Source organism: Zootoca vivipara, chromosome 4 (genome assembly GCF_965207765.1).
Source record: "Zootoca vivipara chromosome 4, rZooViv2.hap1.1, whole genome shotgun sequence".
Lineage (NCBI taxonomy): Eukaryota > Metazoa > Chordata > Lepidosauria > Squamata > Lacertidae > Zootoca > Zootoca vivipara.
In genome coordinates this window covers 59,403,820-59,430,171 of record NC_142587.1, presented here as the reverse complement: position 1 = coordinate 59,430,171, position 26,352 = coordinate 59,403,820, and the positions used below count along the sequence as shown (strand labels likewise).

The following is a 26,352-nucleotide window of genomic DNA, read 5'->3' as shown; positions in this document are numbered from 1 at the left end:
GTCAATCTTTATAGCAACTTTATTTGTGGCTTTAAGGCAGTGCTTATCACCCCACGTGTTTCAAAAGATGCTTCCGCTTTAGCTGAAGCTTTTAGAAAGTCATCAAGTGCCGCATATTGAAGATATTATTGGCCTCAACATTGTAAAGCAGGAATGACAGTTAAAGTTTATGAAATAGGTCAGAGTCTTCTCACTGAATGGAAGTCATAAAAATATTCCTGGGTGCCACCGCTATGTGAAGAGTCAGATGATGCAATGCACTTAGTTTTCCAAATTTCACTGGAAGGTTAAAACCAAGCAAGATTGGATTCTGTTAAATGACAGGTGTACTCATTTGTTAAGAATACGGAATCTACCAGCATTACTTGTGTTGTATTAATCTGGTATCTAGAAGTTTGTGCAAAACCAGTCCTCAGCCCAGGGCCACATGGAATTGGTGCATTTACCTTACTGATGAGATGGATTTCCATGTGTTGGTACTATAGCTAATGGTGAAAGCCAGATCAGTTGGACACCTTGTGAACCCATTGAAACAAAAATTGGAAGTCTGGACAAGGTTTTATTGTTCTTGATCTCAGAGCAGTTCCTCTTCAGTCACTCTACAGTGTTCAGTTCCTTGCCCAATTTCTCTTCTCATCCCTATCTGAAGAGGAGGAGACAGTAAGCTACAGAAAATGGGCTTGCTAGAGACAGAAAAATAGGAGATGGGTGAAAGTACAGGTGGAGAGAAGCATCAAAGAAGCCAGTGCCACCACGATACAAAAATATGTATCCAATATGTATCCTCATGATTTTTACAAGGGATGCATCCCAGCCATCATAAATGGTTTCTATGGATTGCATTGTAAAAACCACTTATATAACACATGCCAGAGATTGTGACAACTGCTGCTTCTGCGATTTGGAAACGATGCAATTTGATGGTGGCTTGGGGAAAATCCTGTCTAAAGTTCATGCAAACACAAGAGGAACCATTTTAGAATCTTATTTCTCCATTACTCCATTTTTCATGCCCCACAGCAGCCATTCTGTGACTGGTACGCACAGCCTTTTTTTCAGAGTGCTACATGTGCCCAAAATGTTGACAACCCCTGGACTAGAGGTGCAATCGCAACCAAGGATGCCTGAAGATGCAATGTGACCACTTTGTTAAATAGAGATAGGCAGTAATTATTGATTTTTTTTTCATGTACTGTAGTTTGATTTTTAGAGCAGAGGTCAATCAGCCACAGATCTGAAGCTGTTTAACACCTTGCCTTTTTGAATACTTAATTATCCTCATCCACCAAACGATCCAGATCCTTCTTATTAATGTTTAAAAGGCTTTATTCGCACTGTCTGGTAGCCACTGGACACAACAAAGTAATGACTTTGTTCAATGTGCTTAATGGTCTACAAATTTGTCAGTAGTCAAAATTCTGAACATGGTCATTAAATGAAGGTAACATTTTTAAAGAACTTTAGCAAAAGTAGTGTGGGTTTGAACACTTAAGAAACTCAGTGTCTCTTAGCATGCAGTGTCTTGAAAACAGGAAGATCCAAAGCAAAATATAAGCGACAACTAGTGGCATCATTGTGGTCCAATAGATAACACATGCAGACAAAATGAAGCTGGGACTGAAATTAACTTGTGTCTGTTAATATACCTCTGGGAAAGTTAAGTGAAAGCCTTTGTGCTGTTTTAACCAGTTTTCTTTTAGCTTTACTAATTGCATGGTGCCATGCCATCTCTTATAAACATTTCTAATAGACTAATACTGTTGGATATAAAAGAAGCTAAATCCACAGCATGGAATGTTAAAAAATCTGATATTCTGTTATTTTATGCTGTTTTCAGTCTTGTGTGTCTTACAAATGTCTGTAATGACTCCACAATTTTTTATTAACTTTCAGAATGAATTCATTAGTAAAGGTTCACCAAAACAAGGTTATTAAACACACTTGAAGGGAAACATCATCTTCAAGGAAATGTAAATCATTTAAAAATAATTGTCAATATACAGAGCATGAAGTCAGACATGTCACCATAAAAGCTGAGGATCAGTGAACTTCATTAATTCATTTCCCCCCTTTTTGAGCATCTAACTTGAGGCTTTGACAACTGTTAAAATATTTCTGTATTCACACATACATACATATTGCATTAGCACCAGTGGGCACAATAAACATTTTTATCAACTAAGGTTTGATAATTAAGTTTTTGTGTGAGATATGAATATTTCACTTAGATTGACTTTTTATTTATTTTCTTACAGAACAAAATTATATTGAGTATTTAGTTCACAGAAAAATAATGACAAGAACCTTTCATCTTTTTCCATTTCTTTGTTATTGCAAATTGATGTAGAGCTGATGTAGTCATTCACAAGCAAAGCTGTTTTAAAATGCACTACTTTGTGTGTTTGTTGGAAATCCTTGTTACTGCAGCTCTGTATTTTCTTTCTTAATGATACTAAATTCCATTGACTATCTGAAAAGAGCCAGCAGAAAGAGATCACAATAGGATCCCTGTGATAAAAATAGCACTGCTGCAAATGAAGGCCAGTGCTTAAATTGTTTGGATTTTTCTTTCTTTTTTCCTCCAGCACAATATTCCTAGAAATAAAGTCACCTGATAAGAACAGAGACACATATTCAGCATGTTCTAAATTAGGCTCTTCTATCTCCTTAAAGACTTAAGGACCCTAGATCCTAATATAAAAAACCAGACCTATAGGAAGAAAAAAGGGAGTAAAAGGCTGTTGATGTGTCTATATCTCAGCCATTCCATCATCCCTTTGTGGTCCGCCTGCTAACCTAAATTTCAAGGCCAAAACACATTTAGAAACGATTGTGAAGCTTTTCTTGCATTTCATTGTTTTGCTCAGAATTAAGGAGCATTTTGTGGCTTCCTTCTTCCCATTAGCAGTACAGAAAATATATTCTATTGTTCAAAGAAGAGAGAAGTGTGTGCTGGGGGGGGGGGGTGAGTAGATGTTGCACTGGAGGTCTGCTGTTTGATTAGAGGCCTTATTGATTAAATTAAGATCTATAGGGGCTGTGAAAATGAAGGTTTTTCCCCTGTGAGAATTATTACACTCTGAAACTTTTTATTTAAACTCATAGGCTGGTGAGTGAGGAAAGATTACTATAGCAGGTAATCTACAGGCCAGATTAACATTATTAAGTTAAAATAACAAAAGCATCTCAAAAATGAAGAATAAAAAACTAGTTATTGTGTGTTCTATATTCATTACAGTAAGTTTTTTTAAAGGCTGTGATATTGAGCAGCTGCTACAATAAAGCACAACATACTTTTAGGGTGCAAGTAATGGAAAATTAGCACATTTTCATAATACTTTGTTACTATTAGTAATAGCTTACTCTTTACTTACCGTAAATGCTTAAGTGTCCTTATTGATCCACTTTATCAAGCATTTGCATGATGCAGTGAATATAAGAGTCTGGCAATATCTTGTTGATACTGGTAAAAGTAACCATTACTCTTCCTTTAAAAAAAAAATTAAATAGTGTAGGGTTTTTGTTTGTACATGGATTTGCCGCAAAACATAAAGCACTAAAGAGAAGGTCATTTAGAGGCTAAACCACACTCTATTTCCCTCAAGAGCACACTGTACTAGAATGTTGTTCTTCCTCTGTGAGACAAGCCACCTTTTTAAATAACAAATTTTGTTTTATTCACATATTGATGTGTCTTGGACATATTTACTCTTACTTTTATGTTCTGTTCTTGCCCTGATTTATACTAATGTTGTATGGTCTCTTTTTCTTTCTTCAGCTTAATAACCAGTTTTTATTGTGTTTTTGATTTTTCAGTCCCGTCTTTTACCTTCACACCAACAGGTATATATTTGCACTTTTCCCTTGTCTGTTTGGCATGTGCCTGTGGGATACTGTGTCACTGTCTCTTTTTCTTCTTCCCTCATATAACCAGGCACAATATTACACTGCTAGTAGTATGAGTAGTATTTATTGCGTATCCTTATTGTTAGTATCATTTTACCAATTTGGCAGATCTCGTACTGCTGTCCAAAGTTTGAGTTCTATATCCTTTGGAAGACTACATGAGATCCTATATCTTCTATGCTAATGTATAGCATGGTTGGGTGGTTTTTGTTTTTGCTAATTTTGTATATTGTATAGTTGTTCATAATGTTCTGCTCTACCAAAATGGGCCGTAGCTGCACAAAGGACTCTGCATAAAGGCAAGCAGTGGTGCCTCGACCACCTTACAGTGCCTCGACCACCTTACAGTAGTGCCTCGACTTACGAATGTAATCCGTTCCGAAGGCACCTTCGTAGGTCGAAAAATTCATAAGTTGAAAAGCGCCATTGGAAACTCGATTTCCCATAGGAGTGCATTGGAAACGGAAAAATTCGTAAGTTGAAACAACCCCATCTAAAAATTCGTAAGTAAAAAAACCCCTATCTAAAACCGCCACGGTTTCTGTTCTGATGTCGAGAAATTCGTAAGCCTGCGGCCATTTGCCCCATTCAGTTGTCGAGTCATTCGTAAGTCGAGGTACCACTGTATAATGATTCTTAATAGAACATTACTTAACACTTAAATAGAAAGACATACAAAGGATTCCATTTTAAGTTGGGAGATGTCTATATGTGTTGTATCCAACTGACAGTAAGACTTCCATGTTGCTCAGCTGAGGGTATGACTTCCGTTGGCAGAACAAGGAATGAAGCTATTTACCACACACACACACACACACTTACTCATGAGTAGCACCTTGGCAGAGACACATGCCCAGCTGGCATGTTCTCTCCCTCCTGGTCGATTGTTCGGGAGCTTCAAAAGCTTTCTCCAGCCCGAACATCACAGCGACTGATGCCAACTGACACCAGCACACTCTGGGATCCGCAGAGTTTGTGCAGTTGCGTAACAGAACTCTGTAGCACAGCATTTGGCTAACCTACGTTTATTTACATATAAACACACATGGAGCACTGCAACATGGCTCCCTCTCTCTCTCTCTCTCTAGCATCAGGCAGCAAAGAGAAAGAACAAAGGACAATAGTCCCACTTCAGGAACACAACAACACAAACATCCTGTCTTCATCACTTCCCACCGTGGAAACAAAACATATACCATCATGATGGAGAGAGAAAATTACTTCACATTCTTAAAAAAGAACGAATTCCTTCAGGTTTATAAAAATCTTTCGTAATTCTAATAAGTTGTTATTTCAACTTTTAAAATAGTTTTGGTCCTTGTTTCTCATTACTTTTAACATCATATTAATATAATTTGCTTCAGCGTTAGTTTAAACATTCTCATATTGTTCTCATACAGAATCCCTGTTTTTAACAACTGGGATGTACAGGGAAATAATTTATGTACATTATTAGTGTTGCTAAGTTAATTTGCAAGCTTAATTTTAAGCATGTTTAGACTTGGTGTCAGATTTCTCACAGGAGCCAAGTTTTTAGAACAGTAAAGACTAAAATATTTTAATCAATACTTGGCACAATGCATGATAGCTGTACAATAGACAATAGGGAAATTTGACAAGGAGTCATTTGAAATGCGGACTGTATTTAAAATTTAAAACTTTTCTGTTCCATAATTCAAAATCCAACTAGTTTAGTTCCACTGAATTTAAATGGTAACAACCCCTCATCTTCAGCAACACTTTCAGCAAAAGGCCTATGTACCATTGGCTGCTACATTTTAATCCTGTTATTGTAATCGCTGCAAGCAGTTATCTCTGCCTTGCAGAACCCCACTTTGGAGTTCTTCTAACAAGCAGAATTTGGCTGCCTTTTAAAACACATTCCTAGTTTGGGAAATGGATAGCTATGGAATCCATCGCCACTTGCACTGAGGTTAATCTTCTTAACTCTTTGCTTAACCTGGGGGTGGTAGCTAAAGTACAGCAAGTGTATTTGGCTCTGGGCACGTTTAAAACGCATTTTCACGCGCAGGTCTTTATGACATACTTCCCAAAATATAAATATATTTGGAAACACCTATCTGTTGTGTTTCACATTCCATTTTGTAAACAACAACACACACACCAGAAAATACTGCTTCCGAGCAATATTTATTCTATGTTTTGAAAAATAAACAACTAAAACTCCAATGGCTTTTATGTGGCACTATGGTTGTATAGAGTTGGTGGTAAGAACTGCTTATACCGACAGTAATCTAGCCACAAGGAAATAAACACATTTTAGCATTTTTCTTTCTAGGATCCAACATAAGCACATCCAGAGAATTAACTTAACCACTATATATTTTCATTTTATATTTTAGTAACGTATCAAAGAGGAGGTGAAGCTGTAAGCAGTGGAGGCAGGTAAGATTGTATACAGGTTTACTACATATAATGCAAAATGCAGACTGAACTGCAGGATATGTTGGGTAAAGCTGCATCTCTGAATGCAAACAGCAGAGGGAGCACTTTGACTTCAAACAAAAACTTGCTGCTATAAGGGGATGATTAAAGGGAGCTAAAGTAGCTAAATTGTGGCATTTAAGGAGATTAAACACTTAGTAATGATAGCAAAGAGAAAAACCTTAAATTGGAAACCATGCTTAAAGAAAGCTGCCTCTTAGGTGATTTTTAAAAACAGAAAACATAAAAATGGAATAGCAATCATTACTGGTGGGGAATTGCAAATTAAAAGTACAGATAAATCCGGGTTCTGAGAAATGAATGCAATTCCATCTTTAGAATATAGCTAAGTCTTTAGTTAATTGGTCAATGGGGAAGGATTCTCTTCTCAAACAAATGACAGTGTTTCATTAATACTGATGTCACTGCAATTCTACCTGGATGGCATTGGGTGGCAGCGAGGTCAGGTGTGTGGGGGCACACCAGCAGAGCCAGTTGCGCACTCACACTGCATGGCCCTGACTTCATTGCCATCTTGTGTCACCCCAGTGCTGTTCAGGCAACTGCAGCAACTCCGCAGCACAGCAGCTGCTTCTTAACAAGGATTTCAGCCAACCAAGGTGTCGTTAAAACAAAGCTATATGGAGGTATACAATCACTGTTGTGTCAAATACAAGTCAGGCTATACAGATGTTGGTGCAGAGCCGAAATGATGCATAGCAACTGCAGTCAAGCCATCCACAAAGAAAGAAAAGTTATGTCACACAGAATGCTAAGATAAGCAAATGGGTCAAACAGTGGCTTCTGCTTCTTTTCCAAATGAGTTTGTTGTTGCTTTTTAAAAGGTGTTTAGTGTATCTTGTGTGTGAATAAGGAACCAAATTATGTAGAGTTCTACATCTGGCACCCATGACCATTTTCTGGGCTATGCATTGCCTGTCCCTGTACTCACACTGGCCTGATTCACACATAACAACAAACTATGTCTACTTACTATATGAATGTGCCTTGGGATTATGTTCTTGCTTCCTTGTACACCCTCCCTCCACGTCTTGCAGGAAACTGGATTGTGACAAAAAATCCCCAAACATTTGAATTAATTGGGGTGGGCATGTTCCCTAAAATGAGGTCTGCTTTTAAAAAAACCTGGCTAGCTAAAATCATTTTAGGAAGGATGTATGCCTGATGCAGGGGCCGAAGTCTTAAATAGGTTTTTTTAAATAAAAAATTAAAAAAGGAAGAGGGAAGCACAGAAGACAGCACTTTTAAAAGGACAAAAGGGAGTGAAATGTAAGTTTTCCCCTTCCCACAGCTGAGTTGTTTCAGCTCCCCCACCCACTTTTTAATCTTCTACATAACGGTAATGCAAACTAGTTTTTTGCCTTAGTTTTCAGGACAAGAAAACAACAAAAACCTTTGTTATGAACACAATTTAGCTATATAAACATACGTAACTGGCTGTTATAGAATATTCAGAAACTTATACAGAACTTGGTTCAAAACATTTTTTTCAAAATAACAAGATCAACATAGTATATCCACAGTATATCCAAATGGCATTTCACTTAGAGCTTTGAGTTTATGTTTGTCTATCTCTGCAAGCTACCGGTACTGAGGAAGCCTGACTGGGGCGAAACAAGGGACGTTCCCGGGAACCTTGTCTATGGACATTGGTTTTGCTGCACCTGGTACCAATTGGATACATAGCTGCCAAGTATCCCGTATCCGCCGGGAAAACCCCTTTTTTCTTACCGTTTCCCGGCGGTCTCCCGTTTAGGTTAAAATCCCGGTATTGCCCCTTAAATTGGCTTCGGCCCGGCGGCCATTTTTCTGGTGCCGCTTTGCCCTTCTATGGGCACCAGAAAATGGCGGCGCCGGCAGTCGCTTCCGCGCATGACCGGAAGTTGCGTGACGCGACTTCCGGTTGCGCTTTGCCCTTCTATGGGCATCAGAAAATGGCGGCGGCGGTGGCGGCAGTCGCTTTTACGTGTTTCCGGTCATGCGCGGAAGCGACTTCCGGCGCTGGAGCCGCCATTTTCTGGTGCCCATAGAAGGGCGAAGCACCACCGGAAGTTGCGTCATGCAACTTCCGGTCATGCGCGCGCTGCCGATCCCGGATCTTTATGTCCGGAACTTGGCAGCTATGATTGGATATACTGTTGCCACCTTATGGACATTGGTTTGCCACACTTGTTTGCCAATTGGACACATTGTGTTATCTCTAAACCTGCTGCACACCTCCTCTTGTGGTACTTTATGACTATTTCATTTATTTTGGACTGAGTCCTCATTGACATTTTGAGCACGTGGGTGTGCCTTGTTTGTTGATCTATGTTGATCTTGCTATTTTGAAAAAAATGTTTTGAACCAAGTTCTGTATAAGTTTCTGAATATTCTATAACAGCCAGTTACGTATGTTTATATAGTTAGTTTTCAGGACAAGCACAAACCATTGTATGCCTGTTCAGTAGAACACCAAAATGTGATTTCTCCACAAACTACAAAGGGCAGCTTTCACAGCACATGACGAGAAGAAAGGAAGGAGTGAAAAGGCCCAAAGTTCACTCCAGGCTTCTGCACACGTTACCAAACCATTTTGGTGTTGCATCTGAATAGAACTATTCTGAGTTACTGCTGTTGGTCCAGATGAATATGAGTTCTACCCGAGTTAAGGCAAGACAGTTATAAAGGGAACATTCTGCAGCACCTTTTAGGTATACCCTCAACTGTACAAAGGGAATGGAGCTGGAGATGCCATGCTTACATAAAATACAGCATTTTCTTAGCAGCTGTTTTTTTTTCTGATGAAATTTGGTATTTTTCCAAGTAATCCATTCAGAAAGCATTTGTAACTATTAGTTGATTCCAGTTCACTGAGCATAATGTACTTTGCATAATGAGAAACACTTTTGCTTAGTATTTTTTTTAATGTTCTCTGTAACTTTAATTTCCAAGAATTTCAGCTAAGCTGGAAATTGGGGGGGGGGGGGACTGGGGCCTGTATCCAAAGAACTGCAGGAGTTTTTCTGCATACCAAAGAGAGCTTTGGCCATGAGTCAAAGAGCAGTCCTCTATGCTGCATGACCCGCCTAATATGAAATTGAGGAAAGTTTCACAAATAGGTCATCATACAGCGTGTTTGTTATACACATTGTAGGAAAGAAAGGGAGGATAGTGTTGTGCTTGCACTGCACAATAAAATGTGTGTGTGTTATTTGGAGATCAAACATGTATGTTATTAGTGACAAAATTGTTAGGAGTGGTTTATTTTAAAGGAGTAATAAGCATGTTGTCAGCTGTCCAGTCATAAACTCAACTACTTTATGTTGGTGCAATGGAGACTACTATGAATGGCAGGAATGGAATGTCACCATGAATTTAATAGTGGGTAACAAAGAAGGTCCTAGAAAATGGTCACAGATCTCTGTATAGAAGAAAGGCTTTTAACTCTGTCTTGGGGGCATTAAGGGAAGGAGTGGGAAACACTGATACAGTGGTACCTTGGTTGTCAAATGGCTTAGTTGTTGAACAAATCGGCTCCCAAATGCTGCAAACCCAGAAGTGAGTGTTCCAGTTTGCAAACTTTTTTGGAAACTGAATGTCCGATGTGGCTTACACAGCTTCCAATTGAGTGCAGGAAGCTCCAGCAGCCAATTGGTAGCTGCACCTTGGTTTTCAAACCGTTCTGGGAGTCAAACAGACTCCCAGAACGGATTACGTTTGACAGCCCAGGTACCACTGAAGTTGTGATGGTTAAGGGAGGAAGATTTGGTTCAACTCTTAAGTTGTTTTCTTACCCAAAAAAGATGTACTATTTTTTAACCAAAAGCCATAGATTAGGCATCCCCAGACTTTGGCCCTCCAGATGTTTTGGACTACAATTCCCATCATCCCTGACCACTGGTCCTGTTAGCTAGGGATCATGGGAGTTGTAGGCCAAAACATCTGGAGGGCCGCAGTTTGGGGATGCCTGCCATAGATAGAGAGTTAGTAGAATGCCTAAGAACATCAAAAGTCTCTTTAGCTAAATGGCAAAATATGCCTGATGTATGGTTCATACACAGCTAATTCCAAATCTGCAGCAACATTGCTTGGGGAATCTCAGGGAATGCTTTACACCTAAAGGTTGTTACAAGTTGTTATAAAGGGACTCCTAACAAGGCTTCTCCAGCAGACCTGAAGGAACAGGGAAGCCTATATAGTCAGCCCATAGTTGCTTCTTTAAAGCTTTTCCCCTGCCAGCTAATTTCATTTAGCAACTGTTCATGTTTCCAGTATCACTGGGAAGAATAAGTAAATTTCCAGTACAATCAATCTTAATTGCGGTCAAAGACCAGACAGATTTTCAGTACTTCAATGTGAACTTTGCTTTTAAGATGGCATCTTATGATAATTAGTAATTCTGTGTTTTGAAGGCCAGGCCTTTTAAACATCAATGAACCTGCCACTCAGCCATGGCTTGCAGATACATGGCCTAATACTGGGAATAATCACAACGACTGCTCCATCAACTGCTGCACATCAGGCAATGGAAACAGTGACAGCAACCTCACTACATATAGTCGCCCAGGTAAATCTTGTTTATTATTAAAATAACTTAATTTGAACTTAATTTGTATTGCTTCCTGTTTATTTGTTTCCTTCCTATTTGTTTATTTGCTGTCAATATCATTTGGGCATCCAAAGTTATCCTATTGCCGTTACTTATGCTACTTTACCCACACATTTAGATCCTTTTGAGAGAGTTCCTGCCTCCTGTCCCAAGTACAGTAGTGAGGAATTCAGCTTCTTAGTGTGCTTAATCTCCTCGTCATTGTTTCTAGTTTATATTAATCCTTATCCGACATCCTGTAGAATATATAAAGTGGCAGCAGGTGTCCAACGTATTCCTGCATCTTTCGGGGAGATGACTCACAAACTAATCCATTTTATGTCTCATTCCTTATATTTTATGATCTGTTACCCACAGCATTGTCTCACTCATATTCCACCCCCCAGGCACAAACTTGTGTCTATAAAGATTCCAGGAGAACTAGTCACTTCTGCTTTTTGTACTTACAACAAACACATAGTTGTATTTATGGAATCAAATGTATGACTCACAAGCGAGCTAGTACAACTTTCACTGGAATGTACAGTGAAGTGCTGTAGGTGGATATTTAGGTACAAATGCTACTTCGTCAAGAACAGTATTTAGCTATAAATTTAAGATCAATTAGTAGATTCCGCCATCGAGGACCTTGCAGAATGAGATTACCTGTATAAAAAGATAAATAGAGGCAGAAGAGTTGGGGACTCCTATATGAAGGGTATACCTTATTGTTTTGGACTTATGGAACTAAGCTGCCATTTTACTATAGCTAATATTCTGATTTAGCTTCTGTTCATCCAACTATTTCTGCTTCAGAAAGCAGGTCACGTAGGTCAAAAAGCACCTAAAAATAGTCTTCTAACTGAACACAATTTTCCCTTTTCCCTTCCTGCTGTGGTTAGCTGATTGTATAGCAAATTACAACAATCAGCTGGAGAACAAGCAAACAAACCTGATGCTGCCTGAGTCAACAGTTTATGGTGATGTGGACTTAAGCAACAAAATCAATGAAATGAAAACTTTCAACAGCCCAAATCTAAAAGATGGAAGATACGTCAGCCAACCAGGTCAGCCTACACCTTATGCCACCACTCAGCTCATCCAGTCAAACATCAGCAATAATGTTAACAGTGGCAGTGGTGATTCAAATGAAAAACACTGGAAGCCATCTGCACAGCAGAAACAAGAGGTTGCGCCAGTTCAGTACAACATTATGGAACAAAACAAATTGAACAAAGGTAAATCACTTCATGTATCTCTCCCCCCCCCCAAAAAAAACACTGGAGATTCCATAAACCCCTCCTTTCAGGGTCTCAGCTTATGTAAATGAAAATAACTACATATATTTCTATCTATCTGTCCACAGTGTTTTTAGACCATCTCCAGATCAGATAATTGGTTACTGCAATGTGGAACTTGTTAGGATGAACTGAACACTGTGGAACAATCTAAGCTCCTTTGTAGATTTAGAAATTCCCAATTAACAGTGTCAAAGAGTTAATTAGCACTACAATAATCTGCAGAAATTGAATTTATTCTAACAAATAAGCAGCTGTATCTTAAAAGGGAATTTAATAAAATATATTTTCTTATGGCTTTGAGCTTAATTTAAATTTAATAACAACAAATGAGTGATTGGCTGGTATTGAGACATCTTTAATTCATAAAGGAGATGCAAGGTGTAAGCATTGCAGTCAAATTTTAAAATAGGTCATCCCATTCTTCTAGTGGTGAATGGAGTCTAATTAACCTACATATCACTGTAAATTACTGGAATGTTGCATATAAAATTTTGTATGATTGTATTGTGGGTTTTGCTAAAAATGGAAATGAACTGATCTGATAAATTTTAGACTTGCTCTTTGCATTCACCGTCTTGCATTCAGTTCTGGATTAAAATTACTGCTTTAGATCTATAACCTTAAAATGAATTGATTTCAGTGTTAACTTGAAAAATCAGAATGTGCTTTCTGGCCTTAGGGGCACATTTCTCTAATGTAGTGTGTGTGCTATAGAAAACGAAGTGATGCGATTTCTTGCTAGTCCTTCAGGCTACCATGCAGCTTGCTTTAATAACACGATTTGCAAAACGCTATCCCTAGGAGCTGGCCCTGTTCTATCTTTGAACTTTCTGAGCACATTGTTGTAGCTCTCATGGTCACCTAGTGATATTGAAAAGGTAAAGGACATGTTCCATTACAAAAGGTTGATTCAATCTATTTACTACCTGACCTACTTATCTACAGAATGGTTCAGAGGCCACATAAATCTGACATGGGTGTCTAGCTGTTTGCTATAGCAGTGACAGTTATTAATTATATTTTTGCCTTGAATTTTTCTGCATGTTTCATGGGATTATTATTATTATTATTTGTCTCACAATTTAGGGTTTTGAAATCGGGGGGGGGGGATTATCTCCATAAAGTTCTGGATAAAAAAATTAGTTACATAATACAAATGATTATTTTAAGAATTCAAGATTTAGAAAATGTGTTTTACTTTTATAGAGGAGTGAAATATTCATCAGATAATACAATAATTTTTTTACTGAAGAAATATCTGTAAAGTGCAAGAATATTACCAGAAGCTGACATTCATTTCATGGCGCAAATAAAAGCAAATCATAAACAGAGCCATGGGATGTGAAATAGGAATGATAGAACACAGTGCAGAACTCATCAAAATGGTTATTTCTTGTTACATAGGCTAGGGAAAAATGTCAGAAGGATAGTTTTGTCTTAGAAAATAAGAAAGTGAATGGGAGAATACTGATCTCCCTCCCCCCCTTTTTTAAAAACCCAATGTATAGAGAATCACGTCTGTGGTAGATGTGCTTCCTTAATGATAGTGTAAAGTGCTGAAAAAGGAAAAGAGGTCAAAATGGTAAATCTCAGATCAGACTATTTTGTTCAACATTTTCCCAGTCTCCCATTACATAGTCTCACATGCCACACATTTAAACACAGCAAAAATAAATCAGCCTTTCACACTAAGAACACAGATCTGTAACCAGACAATAAGTTAAGGCTTAACTGTAAGCAGAGTATTCACAGTACTATACCCAAGCAGCATATGCATGCAAATTCAAAAAGTCTGTTTTAATTGCAGACTACCGATCAAATGATAATGCTCCAACCATCCCATACAACCAAGCCTACGATCAGAATACAGGAGGGTCCTACAACAGCTCAGATCGAGGAAGCAGTACATCTGGTGAGTATGAACTACTGCTGCACCTAATCTCCAATTTCCTCAAATATTTTTCCCCCTGGGAAAGAGGCTCCCATTTTATTTCATTTTGGCCTCTTTTGCAATATGCTTTAGAATTTCTTTAATTTTGGTGGGTGTGGGATTGCACCTACTTTATCACTGCAAGGTGATTGTGGCAATGTGTGTTTTAATTTCCATTTCTCTAACCCATTGTAGCCTCCCCGACAGTCTGTGCTTCCTGATCTAAGACCATCCATGGGGGGAGCTAACCTCATTACACCCTTCCTTGAGCTTTAGCACACACATTGTGAAGTTAGCTTACTGAGCATCTGAGATTGATGTGATTGATGTTTTTGTTTTTAAGGGATGATATTCTTTTTACCTGAAACAAAAAAACCTAATCACACCAAGCTACTTAAAATCAAAATGACATTACTCTTTAAAAAAATCAAAAAACAACCAGCTATCAAGCATGCGGGGGGTGCTGTGGTTTAAACCACAGAGCCTAGGGCTTGCCGATCAGGTCGGCGGTTCGAATCCCTGCGATGGGGTGAGCTCCCGTTGTTCGGTCCCAGCTCCTGCCAACCTAGCAGTTCGAAAGCACGTCAAAGTGCAAGTGAATAAATAGGTACCGCTCCAAGCAGGAAGGTAAATGGCGTTTCCATGTGCTGCTCTGGTTCACCAGAAGCGGCTTAGTCATGCTGGCCACATGACCTGGAAGCTGTACGCCGGCTCCCTCGACCAATAACGCGAGATTAGTGCCGCAACCCCAGAATCGGTCATGACTGGTCAGGGGTCCCTTTACCTTTATCAAGCATACACTAGGCAGCCTCTCTGTCTTCATACACAGCTGGGCCCAAAAGGGCATTACAGGCACTCCCAGTCAGCTGAATGTATAAAGCCCTTTGCTTTGAAGCCCAGGCAACCCGCAAACCCTGGTAATCAGTTGCAGTTGTTCCCTTTTGGAAACTTCTTAGTGCCAAGTGGGCTGGAGAATGCGCCTTGGATTCAGTTGATTGATCCTGAAAGCACATCTTGAAAGGAGGTTTCTGCAACCACCGAGCAGCAGTTATAGTGACCTCCCTTGAACTTTCACAGGTCACAGTCATATGATGTCATGTGATTGACAGGTGGGCAGACTGTCCACTTTCAAAGTTGGTCTGCAGAGGTTAGGGGAACGTCTAGAGGGGCTGGGAGCTGGGGGCACTGTTATACAGTTGTTCCGCTCCTCCCTCCTGGGCCACGTTCAGAAAGTAAGGGGGGATGAGTGTTCAGACCCCTGGGCCCTCACTTGTGGGGTACCTCAGGGTTCTGTCCTCTCCCCCATGCTTTTCAACATCTACATGCAGCCGCTGGGAGAGATCATCAGGAGGTTTGGGCTGGGTGTTCATCAGTATGCAGATGATACCCAGCTCTACCGCTCTTCTGAATCCTGACAAGACAGAAGTACTGTTTGGGGGGGACAGGAGGCGGGCGGGTGTGGAGGACTCCCTGGTCCTGAATGGGGTAACTGTGTCCCTGAAGGACCAGGTGTGCAGCCTGGGAGTCATTTTGGATTCACAGCTGTCCATGGAGGGCACAGGTCAGCTGTTTACCAGCTTCATCTGGTATGTAGGCTGAGACCCTACCTCCCCGCGGACTGTCTCGCCATAGTGGTGCATGCTCTAGTTATCTCTCGTCTGGACTACTGCAATGTGCTCTATGTGGGGCTACCTTTGAAGGTGACCCGGAAACTACAACTAATCCAGAATGCAACAGCTAGACTGGTGACTGGGAGTGGCCGCTGAGACAACATAACACTAGTGTGACAGCTTCATTTTCTGTCAAAAGCAACCACACAGGGTCAAACCAACAGACTGCTCAGCAGTAATGCTAGCTACCCGAGCCTTGTCTGGGGTATTACAACCTGAGGAAGAAGTCTCTTTTTCAGACCATTTTGTCCCCTGCCCCATCTGGAACTTTTGCAGTTTTTACATGTGCATGTAGACCGTCACAGCTTCCTTAAGTTTCAGTTATTTTGGTAGAAGGGAAGTGTGTTTTCCTTCAGTTCAACTTTTTGTAAGTGTATTTGTGTGTACATCTGTCTAGTCTTGCTTGGAACCTATTACAAAGTCTGGACCACAGGTTTCCCCCCCTACCATCCCTATACCACAACTCTTTCTTGATCAAATGATATACTGTGAGATGCCTTATTTTACAGTACAGTGGTGCCTCGCTAGACGAATTTAATTCATTCCACGGGTCTTTTCTTATAACGAAAAATTCGTCTAGCGAATCCCATAGGAATGCATTGAAATTTTTTTTGCCCATAGGAATGCATTAATTGAATTTCAATGCATTCCTATGGGAAACCGCGATTCGCTAGATGAATTTTTCGTAAAACGGATTCGTCTAGCGAGGCAACCTCCGATCGAAAAATCCTTTCGTTAAGCGGAAATTTCGTTAAGCAGGGCATTCATTAAGCAAGGCACCACTGTATAATGAAAATTATTTAACAACTGTATATGAATAAAAAAACAGTTTATCAGAGATGGACGTGCACACACATCTAGAAAAAGAAAAGAAAAACTGCTTTCTATACTGCTACAACTACTTTCACGGTTTCTCTTATGGCTGAATTACAGAAAAACCAACAAGTTATGGCAGAGCTGGCTTCTGGGAAAGGGTTTGTAATACACTCTGCTGCTGTTCCTTCTATCAAGTCAAACTAGACATGTTTAGTCTATATCCCCATTAAACTGCATATCTAATTTCATAAAACATTACTCTATAGTTTGCAGATTTGAGGTTTGGTTTAAAGTTTATTATTTTATGTGCATGCGTTTGTGTTTTAAAAATTACTAATGTGGAGCTAAAGCAGACAAACAGTGAAGAAAAACGTGAGCTGTTATAGGACAACTTCACAATTATGCAACTGCTACGCTTACCCTGATATTAGTTAAGTGAACAGTGGGTTAGGGGGATGTACAGTTGAAATATACGTATAAATACATTTTTCTTCATTAAGATAGTTGACAAGGACCCAAGAGATTCTAGAGGCAGGTTCTGCACATATACTGGGACTTCTGAGTGTTCCCTTCCTACCACTCCCAGAAGTGGATGGAGAATAGTGTGCAGACCTGCCATTAGAATATGCTGCAAATGACCCAGTTCAAACTCGGAGGCATTAGGAATCTTGGTAATATGACCGAATAATTTTTTAAAACATATTTAGATTTGAAAAACATTCACTATTATTCCAATTTAAAATAGTTTAGCATGTTTAGAAGCGTGCAACATTTCTCCTTCTGTTTTGCTATACATCTTATGTGAAATGTTCACTTGACATCCAAGAGCACCCAAGTAATTGATCCTTTCACCAAGATACACAGATGGCTAAAGCTTGTATCATTTTACTGTAAGCTATAATTTTCCACAAAGAGTAGCTGAAAACATTTATCCCATACTTTCTTCTGCTCTTCTTATTGCGTTTTTATTATTATTATTATACTTCCAGTAATTATTTTCAACGGCATCTGCCATCTGGAATAAATTTAGTAATTTCATTGTGTCTAAAACATTTCAGTGGACAAGTATAAATTACATATATTCATTAATGCAATAGGGAAACCTTTAATAGATCATATCTCTGTCAATTGTGAATCCAAAATTAGGCTCCAAAAATCACCTGGGGGGGGGGAACTTTGGAGAATATATATCCAATGCATCTTTTTGTAGTTTACAATTTAGATGATAACCTCTAATGCAATTAAAAACTGTAGAAACATTCTTTAATTATATTGCTTGTACTGTACAGTTCATTTATCGCTTTTACCATATGTTAGCAAAAAAGTGAAGGAGACTGTTCCCAAATATAAGCAACGAAAGACAAAGTCAGTTCTAATAATTACTATTTTAATATAATTCCATATTGTAATAATACTTATTTTTGACATTGTTTTCACTTGGGTTTCTGTGACTTTAATCTTACTTATGTTTTATCCATTTATTAATTCAATTTTATGTTTATTTCTTCATTGAAATGTACTACAACAGTGTATAAAAGTTGACTTGTCAGTGGCATTACCATGCTTACTAAATTCTACAGAATCCAAAATTTGTAACAAGCATTGTCTGGAATATTGCATGTTCTTTTTCAAACTCCTAAACATGTGAATATTTGTTCAATTAACACCTTGTCACATTGTTAAATTGCTTAGAAGATTGTCCCCTAAAGGACTGATCAACCATTTATTTCAGGGGCTATGATATAACAATATGAATATATTTCTTCATAGGGAGTCAAGGGCACAAGAAGGGTGCTAAAACCCCCAAGGCATCCAAACAGGCTGGTATGAACTGGGCAGACCTACTTCCACCTCCCCCTGTACATCCTCCTCCCCACAGTAACAGTGAAGACTACAGTCTATCCGTAAATGAAAGGTAAGATAAAAGAATGATTCATTAGTAAACATTTTTCCAACCCAGTGGTCCAGATTCACTTAATTAACTGAATAAAAATATTTGTAATCCTGGTATGGAACTGAGTCTTCAGCCTGACTCAAGAAAGAATAATTTGGTCCAACCATAGTATGAATGTATTCAGTGTTGTAATTCACATATTCTTAAATTAATTCTTAGCTATGACCAGGAAATCCCATGTCCAATCCCACCAGCAAGAATGTACCTACAGCAGGATGAACTAGAGGAAGAGGAAGAGGATGAGCGAGGTCCCACACCACCAGTTCGAGGAGCAGCTTCATCTCCAGCAGCAGTGTCCTACAGCCATCAGTCTACTGCTACATTAACTCCTTCCCCCCAAGAAGAACTCCAGCCAATGCTACAGGATTGCCCGGAGGAAATGGGACATTTTCAACATCCACAAGATCGGAGGTATTTTACCAAAACACATTCTGAAGGAACTTCCTTTAACTAGTTCTATGAGGCGAACATGTTGGGTTAGGCGACATAACCAGCAGTAATCAAACAAATATGTCATTAAATAGCTTACAATGTTATATCTTAATGAAAATTCAGTATGGAGAGTAGCACTTCACTTACCATGGTGTAAATGGTGTCTCCAAAGAGTAGTTGCATAGTCTGTCATCTGAATGTAAAGTGTCATAATGAACAAATCCATAGTTTTCTTTTCATTCCAATACAAAATAAAAGGCTACCAGATTGGCTGGAAAAATTGGATTCTTGCCTCCCAAACATGTTTGTAACAGGTAATTTTATTCATGACTATAATGTCCCATTCTCTCCTTACTCATTGGTCAATTTTCTAAGGTTTATTGTTCCCTGGGACTTTCCTCCTATTATCCTAGCAGTTATCAACAAATAACACCAATAGTATTTGATATTTCTTTTTGAGCTGGTTAATATGATCTGACAACATTGAATTAGATTCACTTGCAGATGGTAGACCCTTATACCTTTCCAAAAAATCCTGGTATGACTACATTCCCTCCATATGTGGGTGAAGTACCATTTTCTTTATGGTACTTCAGATGGAGTTCTGACATGTTATAAAGCATCCTTGATGGTCTTTCCAATATGAAATACCACCTCAGTCACATTTTCAAGAAGTTTTCCATAACTGCCACTTTGTTCCCATTTCAAGTTGAAACTGTTGCCATACTGACAGTGGACATAAGTGAAAGCTTATGCCATAAAAATAAATTTATACGACCTGTAAGATGCCACGAGACACTGCTGTTTTAAAAAACTGTGTAAGCTTCTGATCACACAGTCTTTTTTAAAAAAGTAATGGACTAAGTACAGGTAACACTAGTAAAATGATTAGAAGGTGAATAAAGAATTAGAAAGCTGGAATTTTTTTGCTTTGAGGAAAGGCATGATAGATTTTTTTAAAAAAATTAACCATATGGAGAGAATGAATTTTTAAAAAAACTTTATATCTTTTTATCCATGTGTTAAGATGACGTTATGACTTTTCATATCCAGTCTATTTTTTAAAAGATACAGTCAAACCTCGACTCCCAAACGCCAAAAATCCATAAGTAAATGCTCCGGTTTTCAAACGTTTTTTGGAAGCCGAACGTCCGACACGGCTTCCACTTGAGTGCAGGAAGCTCTTACAGCCAATCGGAACCCATGAATGGGCTTCCGGAACAGATTACATTCAACCACCGAGGTTTGACTGTACCAGAGTGTATGCTGAATAAGACTACACCACTTTCTTGTAGACAATGGATTCATTAGTGGCTATAAATCTTGATGGCTATATGGACCATCCAGATGAGGGGAATATTTATCTGAATATCAATTCCTAGGGAGGAACCAATTAGAAAATTTACTGGTTGTGGGCTTTCTGGAAGCATGTGGTTGACCACAGAAGAGAACAGGGTGCTAGAGTAGATCTTTGGCTTGATTCACCAGGCATATCATGTGCCCTTCATTAAGGATAGATATGGTGAACCTTTGAAACAGGGTGCTTGACTATGTGAGCACCGCTGCTCAAATTACAACAAGTAGTTCAGAAGAGCACACCTCAAGTAGTCCCCCTAAATTCTATTTGGTTCCACTCTATCTGATAAGCCAACTACATCAGTTGAAGACTCAATACAATAGGAAATTATAGCTGTATATATGTTTTGTTAATCTGTAACCATATTAAACTATTTTTTTCACACACAGACGACAGCCTGTGAGCCCTCCTCCTCCTCCAAGACCTATCTCTCCGCCACATACCTATGGTTACATTTCAGGACCTCTTGTATCAGACATGGATACTGATGCACCAGAAGAGGAGGATGAAGCAGACATGGAAGTGGCCAAGATGCAGAACAGAAGGCTTCTTTTGCGTGGTCTTGAACAGACGCCAGCCTCAAGTGTAGGAGATCTGGAGAGCTCTGTGACAGGTTCCATGATCAATGGATGGGGTTCAGCCTCAGAAGATGACAATATCTCAAGTGGACGGTCTAGTGTTAGCTCATCAGATGGATCCTTTTTTACAGATGCAGATTTTGCACAGGCTGTTGCTGCAGCAGCAGAATATGCTGGTCTCAAGGTAGCAAGGCGTCAAATGCAGGATGCTGTGGGAGGTAAGGCTTCTTCACTGCTATCATATATTTAATCAGGGATTCCCAGATGATATAAGATTAGCTGTATTGCTAAGCAAATCTTTCTGAAAGACTGTCCCTATGTGAATCCTGTGCAGATGTCAAAGTTTCATATAGAGAGTAATAAAAAAGTACACACTGCACTCTACAGAAGTTAGCCAGGAGCTTAAGCTTAAACGACACCCCTTGTCATTCCAACCCATGAAAACAGCAAACTTAGAATATCTGTATATATAAAAATGTAAACTGGGGATGTGTGTTCGTCTCCAATGTTCAATGAAACCGCTTGAGCAATTGCGTTCAAATTTTGACACAAAGTCAAATGTGACTACGAGAGCAAGCCCATACTGTTTTTAAAGACTGATGTTACACCTGGGCCAGGTAAAAACCCCAAAACCACATGTTCCAGAACTCATAAATCAGACGAAAGTGCATGCTGGGAAAAGAACCAGGTTGCAAACCAGCACCCTCTAGCGGCGGCTACACTAGTACTGCACGTATAAAACCTTCCCTCTCAACAGCACCTCGGCTCCCATTTACATACTAGGCCGAAGCCTTTACAGACTAGGCTGAATGGAGGTACTGAGTCGCCTGGGTGGGGGTTGGGGGGAGGAGGGAAGGGATAGGTCAGGACACGGTGGGACCAGTCAAAGGGATGAGCTGGGGTGGGGGGGAAGGAGGGGTCGTGATAAGCCGGGGGGTAGGGGGAGGGATACGTCATGGATCAGCACAGGGTGGGGGGAATCACAGGGATACGCCTGTGTAAACAGAACACACATAAAACAGGGGGACTCTGAAGGTGTGGGGAGTCTGAAGGGGGACTCTGAGCCTCCATTTAACAGACTGAGCCATAGCAACACATGGCAGGGCCAGCTAGTATGTTCATTTAAAAAAAAGGCTGCAACAAACACAGCTAAAAATATTGTACCAAAATGCACACACACATACACACTGTGAAAACAATAAAAACAAAACAATGTTATAATGGGAAGAGAACTAAATAAAAGACTGAGCAGCAAAGAGCATGACTGCCCCCACCCCCGAAGGAAGTAAAGTAGGGAACAAGCGGAGACAAACCTGTCTCCATCCAGGAGCAGCATCACTGGTGCTATTCTACCCTATTTCTTAAGATCACAGAATGTCACTTGCACAAAATGAGGCCACTGATCCATGTAGCTCAAGTATGGTCTACAGTAACTGGCAGTAGCTTTCCAGGGTTTCTGATATTTGCATCTCAGGTCTCTTGCATACAAAGCAGATGCTCCACTACTGATCTACAACCCCTCCCCAGGAAGGTCCTTTATAAGGTACAAAATTCACTGTGCATCATAGTACTAAATAAGAACTACTTGTTTTACTCACCCACACTCACTCTACTCTTCCATAAGGAATGGCTTCTCCTTTCCCTTTAATAGAAGTGACACCTCTATATTCTTGTGAACACAAGCCCTCAGGGGCCTCTTGTCAGCAACTCTATGCTTTATTGAGTTGATGTGAAGAATTGTTATGTGATCTCCATGATTTCAGTAAAATGAATTCACTAGGCAATCACATTTTCTAAGTGCTGTACATATATTAATTAAGCAGTAAGACAGTCCTTGCCAATGGAGTTGGAATCTAAGGGGTACGATGCAATAGGAATGGGGAGGAAAAAGAAACGGAAGCCATTGGAGCAATTGGTCCAGGATGAAGCCAGTTTGACCTCCTCTTGCCATGATGCCCTTTGGAGGCAGGTGGCAGAGCTTCCCAGTGGCCCTAGGTCACCTGAATGATGTGAAAAGCTAGAACATTTCTTCCTTCAGCTCTGAACTCCTAGGTAACTGGCAGTTGGAGCACTTTCACACAGCAGTGGGGGATGCCAACCCCGCTGGAGCTATTATGGCTAATGATTGTGGCAAGGCTGGTCAAAAAGTATAGTACTTTGCAGGGCATTTCTTTCTATGATGTACAACTAAAGTAAGTAGTTACAGTGTTGGACTTGGATCATGTTACCCTTCTTGATCAGCCATAAAACTCAGGAAGTCACTTTCTCCTAGCCTAGTGGCTGGGGCAACCCAGTCAGATGGGTGGAGTACAAATTATTATTATTATTATTAGTAGTAGTAGTAGTAGTACCAATCACATAGCTGAGTTAGGATAAAATGGTGGATCTCATAAGGGCCTCTATGAGATGATGATGATAATGATGACAATGAATTTAATTTATTAGTCACTTGCTATGTAAAGCTTTTGTTAAGGTACTTAAAAAAACTTTAAAAGCATTAACACAAAATCAGAAGAAGAAAGAGCAACACATTACAATAAAAACCATACAAAAATCTATGGAAAAGATACAGTAAACCTTTAGCAGTAAATCATGTCAATTAATAAACAAAGCATGGCCTGGTGTACACTTTTGATAACAAAGGTAAAACTATGAAGCCAAAGTTAAGGTATATAGTTTTAGATTATTTTTTAGGCTCTCCTTTGCAATCTAAGCAGTCTCCTCAATGGGATAGTCCCCAGTTGTGTTTTCTAATATTTAGCAAATAAAAAGAAAGAAAAAAGATATGTGTAGTGAGGAAACCGCCTCCCATATTTTCCTCCCTTGCTTCTAACCTATTGAGCTGGAAACATCTAAACAACCTTTCCCCACATTTCTTGCCTATGTGAGTCCTCTGGTGCACAAAGAGGAACACCTTCATGTTGAAGTGTAAATTTGCTATGGGTTACCTGTGTGCCTCCTGCAAGTCTTTCCTCCACACTCTGGTTTCCCTCCTGATTCTCTGGTGCCTTATCTCTGGTTGCTTTTATCATGGAAGCAACTTAAATGAGAGGTGAAATAAAAATGTGATGAATCCAACCACCCACAAGAAAGAACATGCTACACATTGCTACAGTATTTATAACCTTTCCTCTCTAGCTTTTTTCAATGTTAAAAACTACTGCATTTTTATTTTGTGCCAAAAAGTAAATACATTCTAAACTAGGCATCCCCAAAATGCAGCCCTCCAGATGTTTTGGCCTACAACTCCCATGATCCCTAGCTAACAGGACCATTGGTCAGGGAAGATGGGAATTGTAGTCCAAAACATCTGGAGGGCCGAAGTTTGGGGATGCCTGTTCTAAACTGTCTTAGCAATTCAAAAACTATGGAAATTGCTGGTGACACTTTAAGTAGCAGCAGCAAACAAATCCTAAGCCTTGGGACTTGATAACAAATATATCAACAAAAGCTTCATTAGGGTGGCAACAATTCCAGTGGTTCCCTAGTGACAAGTACTGAAACTTAGGGTGGGTGAAGATCAGGTGGAAGAACCGGGCAGGCACAGGGAGGGTTTTGTTTGATGGTATATACATATATACGGGTTTCAGGGAATGTGACAATTGTCCAATATTAGGTGGCTTGAGAATGTTATAATATAAGTTATTATAATCATCTGTTTTTCCTTGCAGGGTTGTTGAAAGGACTGCAATCGATAATGCATGTGAAATCATTTGAAAACGATATATAAATGTTAAATAGAACAATGGTTATCTTGGTGCTGTTCCTATCCATTTAAATGTGTTTTGCTCTGTAAAAGTTCTGGATTTTTAAAAAAGTCTTGCATGTTTATATTAATGTGACATTGAATCTAAATAATGCCAATTATTTACAGAATAATTTATTTACAGAATCTAAAGACTGTTCTTGTTTCAGAGGTAAAGTATCAAATTATAACATATTGTGCCTCTTTGTTTCCAGGCCGTAGACATTACCATGCCTCACACTGCCCCAGACCCACCAGCCCTGTCTCTACCGACAGCAACATGAGTGCTGCTGTAATTCAGAAGGTACGACCTGTTAAAAAGCAAAAGCACCAGCAAGGAAATCTACGAAGAGAAGTCTACACAGATGGTAAACAATATGTTCAGATGTGCACACTTCTAGTGCAAATACTATATTTTTGCAAAGCTTACAGTAAGTTACATTAAGTGAAAAGCGGCTGGCATTTCCTGATGCTATACATATTCAACATAGCCTATTGTAAGCATCATTCCTGTTTTCAGTCTGTCCTGAATTCTCCTGTACACACATACATTAAAAGTGCATTTGTTTTCTCTAATACCCTAATCAGCCATTAACTGTCACTATTTTTTTGAGAGAAGACTGCAAATGGGCACAATAGTGGAAAATAATGCATGCATGAGATTAAAATCTTCATTAAAATAAATCCTCCGTAGTGTCATTTTCCCCATCACAGAAACAATTTAGCATTAAAATAGCAGGCAGCAAAATCGTTGAATTTTAATCCTAACCATAGTATTGTTCCAAGAGGTTACTTTGTGCACCAAAAGGCAGAATCTAATCATCTCCTCTCATGCCTTCACACACAATATCGACTCCTGCTGAAAAGGTAATGCTTGTATTCTCTGGGGAGTATAGAAGGATAATGCAAACATTGTGATGTTGTCTAGAGAGAGCCTTTAATGAAAATGCCTCAGGAGGGCCAGCTTTTATTAAACCACCACCTTTCAGTTTTATAAAACAACCAAAGGGCTTTGTTGGAAATTCATGTAAGATTTACCCATCTTGTCAAGTTTTCTAAATTCACTAAAAAGGAGGGGTTGCCAGCAGCAGTGGCATCATTCCCCCACCTCCTGGTTCTCAACAACAACAATCTGATTAGGACTTTCATTACCAGTCAGAAATTTTTCAAAGAGGGGCATCATTTGCCATTATCATATGAAAGCCTAATATTATAGATACTTATCGAGGGTTACAAGAAGGGGTTTTCAAGCCACTTCTCCCTGTGATTCCTGCCACTTGACAGAAAAATTTAATACAAAGCGCACAGCATGATGAGCAAAAGTAATTTTGCAATGAGTGGTTGTCCGTGCTATTATCTGTACTTTATTCTGAGTATTTTCTCTACTAGCATCTATCTGATATTAGACTACATTAAATACTGGCATGACACAATGCACCTGGGCCTCTTGGCTTCTGCCCAGGCTCCTTTTGTCACTGAAACAGAATTGTCAGAATATTATCTGATTTCAAGAGGTTATTAAAGCAGTTTTGTGCATGCGTGTTTATTTGGAGGTTTTTTTGTTTTGCTTTTTGGAAAGTGAGAAATGCATGGTATAAATCCCAGAACTATGCCACTAAGTTTATAT

The 26,352-nt window shown here is 39.4% G+C and overlaps 1 protein-coding gene across 5 annotated transcripts in view; it reads left to right on the top strand.

Annotated features, from left to right (window-relative positions):
• The window catches only part of ROBO1 (roundabout guidance receptor 1), a 577,709-nt gene that overhangs the window by 536,764 nt on the left and 14,593 nt on the right, over nucleotides 1–26,352 (top strand). For 3 of the 5 annotated variants that reach the window (XM_088667990.1, XM_088667989.1, XM_088667992.1), the window contains 9 exons: nucleotides 3,817–3,843; nucleotides 6,270–6,312; nucleotides 10,767–10,921; nucleotides 11,845–12,180; nucleotides 14,051–14,155; nucleotides 18,430–18,574; nucleotides 18,773–19,024; nucleotides 20,792–21,198; nucleotides 24,941–25,093. In XM_088667990.1, the coding sequence (XP_088524116.1) occupies nucleotides 3,817–3,843; nucleotides 6,270–6,312; nucleotides 10,767–10,921; nucleotides 11,845–12,180; nucleotides 14,051–14,155; nucleotides 18,430–18,574; nucleotides 18,773–19,024; nucleotides 20,792–21,198; nucleotides 24,941–25,093 (1,623 nt within the window). The remainder of the gene's footprint in view (nucleotides 1–3,816; nucleotides 3,844–6,269; nucleotides 6,313–10,766; nucleotides 10,922–11,844; nucleotides 12,181–14,050; nucleotides 14,156–18,429; nucleotides 18,575–18,772; nucleotides 19,025–20,791; nucleotides 21,199–24,940; nucleotides 25,094–26,352) is intronic. The other 2 variants (XM_088667991.1, XM_088667993.1) reach the window with 1 other exon arrangement.